General features: G+C 35.8%; 1 protein-coding gene across 2 annotated transcripts in view; it reads left to right on the top strand.

Moving 5' to 3' along the window:
- Window positions 1-4: 4 nt before the first annotated feature.
- Window positions 5-9063, top strand: part of LOC125651598 (ras GTPase-activating-like protein IQGAP1) — a 71810-nt gene continuing 62751 nt past the window's right edge. Inside the window, exons 1-2 of one of the 2 annotated variants that reach the window (XM_056166542.1) lie at window positions 5-327; window positions 5141-5234. In XM_056166542.1, the coding sequence (XP_056022517.1) occupies window positions 285-327; window positions 5141-5234 (137 nt within the window). In that variant the 5' untranslated portion in view covers window positions 5-284. The remainder of the gene's footprint in view (window positions 328-5140; window positions 5235-9063) is intronic. The other variant, XM_056166541.1, reaches the window with a different exon arrangement.

Raw genomic sequence — 9063 nt, 5'->3', positions numbered from 1 at the left:
CAACAGTCGCGCCTCGTTCAACTTTGCTAACAGGTGCCCGAAAAGTCGTAAGGATTTTAAAGGAAGAAAATTAAGTCTTATTAGTGTGTGGCAATGGATTTACTGTTTGTCACCGGCTAACTTATTTGTTTTTGAAGTTAACAAACTCCGAGCTAACCACGGGAAATTTTAAGGAAGTGTTTTAACAGCTAATGTTTGACATGTGTTATGATGAAAATGTAAATGATTTAGTGATTGTGGGGACATAATACATCATTGGATTTAGCAGTCGTCTATTGTAAAAAATGGATTCAAACAACGGGTCCTTATCAAAGCGTGCCTCTCTTGGTAAATCTTTTAAGTTTTTATGTATGGTTTATAATTTTATAGAAATGAAACTGCATATAAATATGATGATTTAATGATTATTGGACCAAGACAGATGTCACTTGGACCGTCTTGTTTTTGTTCTGCATGTGACGGATCCGGTGAATAACAACCCAAATCAGCTGCTAATTAGAGCATCCTGGTAATTAGAACATTAGGTCTCTACCATTACAGATGACGGCCTTGGGAAGAAACCATGAAAATTTATGTTCCGACCATACATTCTTAAATCATGTGGAAGTCGCAATATATTTTTCTTGAAACAAATTGTTGTTGTTTTGTCCATGTTCGTTTTATTTAAGCTTTTGGGGAGAGTGACAGCTTTGAGTTACGTACTGTATAATTATTTAAATCCATCATCTGTATATTAAAAGATACTCGAAATTTATCATACAGTGTTAATATTAAGCCCCAGTCATGTATATAATTATGTACGTGGGTTTTAAATAGATCAAATTCATACAGTCTTTCGCAGAAGTCAATTTGCACACTAAAATTGAATTGAGATCAATACCTTAAAATAGATAGGTAAAATGTAAACCCCACAACCATGATCAGTCATGAGTAAAATAAAAACATAACTAATGATATATATTTGTACATTATAGTGGAAAAGAGCAGGGTATAAACTAAATTACCACATTATGAAACTATCTTTAATATGCAGTGTAATGACGATACTAGCTGTAACTCGTAACATACAAAGAAAATGTTGATTCGGTCCTTAAGTGGTTGAGGTTTTAATACTTGCACTTTGAATGTTGCGGCTGTGCTTGACCTAAGTACAAAATCGTGGAACAAATTTGGAGTCGTGAAGTGGGCGGTATTGTTTTAAAAGTAAGTGGTTCTTGGGATCCAATACGCTATATGATAATATGTGTCACGAAGTAGTGGGGTACTTAAATCAAAAGGGGGAGGGGATTGTGCACCCCCCCACACACACCCCACACACCCCAGTCTTGGTGACAACATTGATGAAGAAGTGAAATGCACAGGTTGCTAAGTGTGTGCACAGACAGTATAGGTCCTGTTTTTCTACTTCACAAACATATAAGAGCCCATCTTGAAATAGCATATCTCCTGATAAGACAGCGTGTACTACACCCAAGTTACATGATGATTTATCCTAATAGTGGACCAAACCTATACAGATACAAACCTTCCATACTGGGGTGGCAATCTTCAACTGATCAGATTAATGACTCGTTAGTCTCATGCTCTTGACTCTGCTAATTAATGCAGTGAAGGTTGTCGCTGCCAGTACCTTGTGTGCACAAATTGTGAACCGGGGTGTGTGTGTGTGTGTGTGTGGGGGGGGGGGGGGGGGGTTGACTCCTTCAGAAGAATAGCTTTGTTACTTTTCATAAGTTCCAGTTTGAAACCTTAGAGGGCCTTAGTACTGGGAATAGCTTCACAGGGCGAGTTCATGCAGTGATTTTTCTACATTTTTTACAAGGGTCCTGTGGCTTTCAAATTGGGGAAAAATTGTCGACATTTCAGTCAAATAGGGAAAAATCAATTTTATCGTAAATAAGTTTTGAAATCGTATTAAACATTATATTATTTTTATTTTACACATCTAATTTTCTTTAACCTTCTAAAATTTTAAACTAGTCTATCCAAATCATAATTCCCATAACTCTTTGTGTTAAGTCTTCTGTATATAATTCACATCGAATGTTTATTTTTTAAAAATACGTTTTCCTTTCATAATTTTATTATTGGGAAAAATGCAGGCTAAACTGGGAAAAAATTGGCAATTTTTAGGAGGGGAAAGGGTCGAAATTCGGACCCAAAATGGGCCTTAAAAATTCACTGTCATGTATTGTGCCTTTTATTTTCTCATCCATTTTAACTCGGTCTGTAAAGGGATTTCATTATTTTTTAGAGAGGTATATATAGTTTGATTTCTACATCTCATTAATTTGTGCAAGGATCCGACGAGTGCCCAAATTAAATAAATGATTGTCTGGTTGTTTGAGTATACCCATAAATCTAGATGCTGGATTAAGTCCGTTTTTATTTCTTTTCAAAACTTATTATTTATTTTGGTGGCGAAATATCTACCTGCATGTCCCCAGGGGTTTTCCTTGCACTTATATTTTAGACAGAGAGGGGTGAGATCTTCACAAAGATTTTACTATGAATATATACCATGTTTGGCTGAGTGGTCATTAAAATGCATCAAAGCATTTTTTTTCTTCCCTTTTATTGGTTAGTAAGCACAAACATCAAATTAATTTATATCTGAACATTTTATGTGTCAATTTTCCCAGTTCTACAGACCCTGGACCCAGTGAGAAAATGGTAGATCTCTTGGTTTAACATCTCTTAAGTAACTTAGTTTGAAGTTAATAACAAATATATTGTTTTGGAGTGAGTCTGAATTTAAGTTCTCAAAATGTAGACCCGTTACATTGAATAACTTAAGAAGAGGAAATGACAGCAGTGATAGAGTGAATGTTCTAGGAAACCTCTTATAAGAAAACCTTCCCTGATTTCTAAAAATTAGTGTACACTGTATTTAGGTGACTGTACGACAGGAAAAGAACAGAATTTTATGATATACTTATTACGAATATTATGATAATTGATGATATATATAATGTATGATTATTGATTAGTGATCGGACACTCTACAAATTCGATTGTACTTCAATCATGTAAAACTTTGTAATTCTGAATATAGTACATTTTAAAATACATGGCATTTTACAAAATACAGTATTGCATTATGAAATTTCCTGGCAAAATTTATTTCTTGGAGTTTACATTGAATTATATACTTTATATAGTTTTATACACTTCAGACAACTCTTGCACCAGTCATGGTAGCCCGGTGGTTAATTCTTGCACCAGTCATGGTAGCCCAGTGGTTATTTCTTGTGCTGGTCATGGTAGCCCAGTGGTTAATTCTTGTGCCGGTCATGGTAGCCCAGTGGTTAATTCTTGTGCCGGTCATGGTAGCCCAGTGGTTAATTCTTGTGCCGGTCATGGTAGCCCATTGGTTATTTCTTGTGCCGGTCATGGTAGCCCAGTGGTTAATTCTTGTGCCGGTCATGGTAGCCCAGTGGTTAATTCTTGTGCCGGTCATGGTAGCCCATTGGTTATTTCTTGTGCCGGTCATGGTAGCCCAGTGGTTAATTCTTGCACTGGTTGTTAGGGCGTTTACAACAGGGGGTCCAGAGTACAACACTGTGTTAATCGTAATATGTTGAACATAGGTAGTGACTGATTTCTTTGCCAAGTGCCCAAAGTTTGAAGTGAAAGTGATTTAAGTCACAGGTCTTTTGGATATAGTGTTAAAAGTCAAGGTTTTATGTCACAGTAGGTGTTGGTGTGATATTAAGGTTTGATGTCACAGTAGGTGTTGTGATATTAAGGTTTGATGTCACAGTAGATGATGTGATATTAAACGTTTGATGTCACTGTAGGTGTTGTGATGTTAAGGTTTGATGTCACAGTAGGTGTTGGTGTGATGTTAGGGTTTGATGTCACAGTAGGTGTTGGTGTGATGTTAGGGTTTGATGTCACAGTAGGTGTTGTTGTGATGTTAAGGTTTGATGTCACAGTAGGTGTTGTGATGTTAAGGTTTGATGTCACTGTAGGTGTTGTTGTGATGTTAAGGTTTGATGTCACAGTAGGTGTTGTGATATTAAAGGTTTGATGTCACAGTAGATGTTGTGATGTTAAGGTTTGATGTCACAGTAGGTGTTGGTGTGATGTTAGGTTTGATGTCACAGTAGGTGTTGGTGTGATGTTAGGGTTTGATGTCACAGTAGGTGTTGTTGTGATGTTAAGGTTTGATGTCACTGTAGGTGTTGTTGTGATGTTAAGGTTTGATGTCACTGTAGGTGTTGTTGTGATGTTAAGGTTTGATGTCACAGTAGGTGTTGTGATATTAAAGGTTTGATGTCACAGTAGATGTTGTGATGTTAAGGTTTGATGTCACAGTAGGTGTTGGTGTGATGTTAGGTTTGATGTCACAATAGGTGTTGGTGTGATGTTAGGTTTGATGTCACAGTAGGTGTTGTGATATTTAAGGTTTGATGCCACAGTAGATGTTGTGATATTATAGGAGTTATGAGATTGATCACTGTTCGTTATCTTCACCTTTCATGTCACAGTAGATGTTGGTGTGATGTTAAGGAACCTTTACTCGCTCCATTAAACATATATATTTTGAAAAAAATATTCACAAATCAGCATAATCATGATGATAATCATATTCAATTATAGTTACATTTTTTGTACATCATAACGAAATACTAGTCAGGGTTCTGACAAGTAGTGCACTCCTCTTTGGGTCATGGACTATTTTTCAAAACCCTGACTACCATTTTTAGCATAGCATACTCCTAATGTAACATTATTATGTAACTAGAATAATTGCACCTTATTTAGAGTACAACACACTGTGTCACTCACTAAATATTTCAGTTAAGCACTACCTTTATTTAATTTTCTGCATCTTCATTTCAAAGCTTCTAATTACTTTCATTTGGGTGAAATTATATAAAGAATGCAATGTGTCTTATGATATTGTCAGTTCGTGACCTTGAATAGACCTTGGCTTAAAAAAATAAAAACCCATGACATTCACAAGTTTAAAGATGCACAATTCCTGCGTTTTGTATTCATTTTCTGTTTTTCAAAGCAAATCATTTTCTTTACTGTGGTAGTCAAACAAAGATGGAAGCGTCACTGCTTCCTGTCTACCTATATAATTTTGCCTTGACTTCATCATTGTATTATATGACCTTGAACTTTGCAGCTGAAGGGAGGCACTTGACAGCAGATGAGATGGATGAGCAGAGAAAGCAGAATGTGGCCTACGAGTATCTCTGTCACTTGGAGGAAGCCAAAGTGTCTGTATTCCACTTACATCTCTTATATATAATTATATCAAAATCCTAATTTATATGAGAATGAGTAAGGAGTAGCTGCAATAATGTAAGCCTAGCTCTCCGAATTTTTATGCCTCCGTGATCGAAGATTTGGGGGGGGGGGGGGGGGGATATTGTTTTTGTCCTGTCTGTAATTCTGTCTGAAACTTGAACCTTGCTAATAACTTTTGAACAGTAAGTGATAGAGCTTTGATATTTCACATGAGTATTTCTTGTGACAAGACCTTTCCATGGGTACTAAACCTTTTGACCTTGACATGTGACCTACGTTTAAAAAATTTGACATTGGTCATATCTGCTAACTGGTAAATATTAGAGCTTTCATATTGCACACGAACATTTCTTGTGACAAGATCTTTCTACTGGTACCAAGATATTTGTCCTTGTGACCTTGACCATCTTTGGAATTGACCATTATCGGGATTATTTGTGTTTCACAAACACATCTTGTTTATTCCGATATCCTCCCAAAGAGAGGGGGTGGGGGCTACACTATGGCAGTTAAGTAAGGAGATGCAAAGAAACTGCAGCCTGTCTGTTTGTCACAAAACTTCAATCTGGTGCATATTTACATAGGCTGTAGCATCATATCTGATATGTATAATCTTAGTGTCAGTAGCTTTGGATCAATGAAATTATGTCCCGTGTTTGAGGCAGGAGATCACAAGTCTTTGAATTTATTCAAGTTAACAACTTGCATGTGAAATTTTTGCTCCTATGTAACATATTTAAGTTTAAGGACTGAAAGACAAGAGAATCTGAATAAGATTTCTCGAGGATTTATCCTGCAACCGGTATTATGTGTGAAAGTCCGCCATCACTGTCACAACAACGTGTATCGAGGAAGTGAATTATATTTAAGGCTTTTGGAGCACTCATTGTCCATGTCCCACTTGTGTTGCCCTTCCTTTGAAACATTTTCTCATCATTTTGTATAAAATTTTCAGTGCTTATGGTCTGTGTGAAAAATGTTTGAGAAGTGGTTTCGGGAAGGATGGTCTGTTTTGGCTGGTGACAGTGGTTTTATATTTAGTTTGTACATCAGAGTATGTGATGAAAGAAAAGAAGTTGCTTAGGGTTTGCCCAAGGCTAAAGCCAGTTTCTGAGTGCATGAAAGGCTTTCCACTCCATCAGGCCATTTAAGAAAATTAGTTGATATTCCGGGTCCCACTCTTTTTAATTTTGATAAAAATCAGTTCCCAGAACATCTTTTGGCAAAATAGAAAACAAAATGGGAGTTTAAGAGGGTGCATATTTGTACTTAGTTCATAATTAAGGTAAAACACCCATTAAGAATGTGATTCTTCATGGAATAGTGGCCTTGACTTGATGTGTATGTCAATCTGAAAGCAAGCGAAAGCAAGAGATAAATTTATAGGCAGGATTTGGCCATATTTAGAATGTAATGTATTGGTGAAAACCAATAAGGCCCTAAGGCTAGAATTGGGTTGGTGTAATACCGTGTTAATCTGTTGGATCGGCAGTGATTAATAATTAACAAGATCTATGTATTTAGTTTACCTGTGGTTCAACTAATCAGTGGGCATACTGGAATGTTGGTTTTTTTCCTGTTGTGCATTGTTATTGATTAATGTTATCAGCTGGGTTTAAAAACTCCCTATTTTAAGACATGTTTAGCCTGTTCCTAATATGAAAATGACCATATTATACAAATTGCTTACATGAATAGATTGTCTAGATTGAAGGGATTATTGTCTCCTGGAAAAATGGAATAATTCTCTATGACATTGTTGCATAAAGAAATACTAGAGCTGGATAATATTTTGTCATTAATAAGATCATGTATTGATGACACAGTGTCTTTGTTTACTTAGATGATATATGTTAGGATATAAAAGAGAAGGGGGAGGTGGTCTATACAGGGACTGTACACCTGTGAATTGGGGGCAAGTTTGATAGTCTGGTACTGGGGTGTGAATTGGATCTTTCACCTCTTACATAGTACAAGCTCGAAAGACTGGTACTTAAATGTGGTACATTAAACAGCCTAGTCTTGGTCCTGTTAAGGAACTCGGAGAGCAGTAGGATAGTCACTATGACAAACATTGCTACGATTGACAGTCATTTCTATTTACAGCCAGGGTAATTTCTTAATGAGTTTAGAAGTTGCAGATGGGATACTTGAAGTGACACAATCGATATAAAAAGTACAACAGAGGGACTGACCAAATAATTATTGTTGTCTCAAATATATGCATCTACCTGAATGTTGTGGAGTGCAATATTACAAGATTAATCTAGATTAATCTTAGTGGGTACAGATCTGTTTAACATTTCACTGTTTACAAGTTTTAGCTGTACAGGGAAGCGTTTTGTGTTTCAAACGAGACATGTGTATGGTGTAACATTACCTATTTTTGTATGTAGATATACTGCCAGAGGTTACACAGAGAAATGTTAAACAACTAAAAGAACGTGTCAGATGACACAGCTATGTAAACAAAGTTTCATTTTTAACAGGTTATAGAAATATGTAAAGTTCATGTGTCATCCGATAAAGTACAGATACATGTTCATGTTTTGCTACTTTTTGCCTATTCCTATTTCTCTTGATGGCTCACTTTTCAAAAATATTTTGTTTGATGTAAAGAAAAAAATAAATGAAAACAGCCAGTGATTCAGAAGTAGAAATTTGACTCGAAAGTAATCGGATATCTTTTAAGTGTGAACTTGACCTGTAGAAAAGATACCTCACATGTAAAGCCTTGTTTTATTATTGGATCATGGCTTTAGATTTAAGAAGTTTTTTTTTTATAAATTTAAAAAGCCTCGCATTAATAATTAAACGTTCGAAGTCGTCGAAGCGTACACACACATACAGGTAACTGGTCCTGGAGCTATTTCCTTGCTTTGTCAATAGCGGAATTCATTTTGAGCTGATTTTAATGTCACAATGTTGACACAAAAAGGATAAATTTTATTCATCTCTTTGAACAATTATCTTTGTACAGTATTGTTATCGCAGGACAACACATCTTGGCTTTTTAATGCGACTGCAAAAATATTTCTCAAAAGTACATAATTAAATCATGCATTTGATTATCTCTTTTGCGTTGTCCCCCAAAAGAAAAACACTCGCGCGTGTAATGCAAAGTGAATTCATAGACCATATGCAATGAATATCCTTATTTAAGGTTTCACTATTAATCTGCATAAAATGCTGTAAATCAAGACAGGAACTGTTAAAAGTGCTCCATTTATGCACAAATGATAACCCAGGTAACCTTTTACTGATTGGACCAAAATACCCAAACAAGTTTAATCTCTTGATTTCCATACATGTACATGAAATATCTGCACATTTCATCTTAAGTTGATTGCCTTGCTGCAGAAGTTTTTACGCAGTTGTTGAAGAAGATTGCATGAATCAGAGGGAGAAAAAAGAAGTTGTTCTTTGTGCTGCAGATTTGTAACAGGAAGTTAGAATGCCGACAGGAAGTCGACATCCTGTTAGTTTTGAAACTCAGTTGTGCTACATATATGTGTCAATAGATATAATGCGGACCTGTCCTAATGCAGTGTCCAGCTTTCAATAATAAAGCTCTTCATTTGTATGTCTTCTCTTTCTTTTCAGATGCAAAATGCATTTTCCTAACTTTATGTTGATGAATTAAATGTGTTCATATTGATTGGTACAAAAATTACACCCCTCTGTGTTCAATATTTTGATATGTGTGCTTTATTTTCATCCTGCTATGAATCATTCCATGCACACTTGTTTAATTTTTTTCCCCCAATGGCTCTTCTGTTTCAAAAACGATTGGGAAAA

This window comes from Ostrea edulis, chromosome 5 (assembly GCF_947568905.1).
Source record: "Ostrea edulis chromosome 5, xbOstEdul1.1, whole genome shotgun sequence".
NCBI classification, from domain to species: Eukaryota; Metazoa; Mollusca; class Bivalvia; order Ostreida; family Ostreidae; genus Ostrea; species Ostrea edulis.
This window is presented reverse-complemented; position numbering and strand designations above follow the sequence as displayed.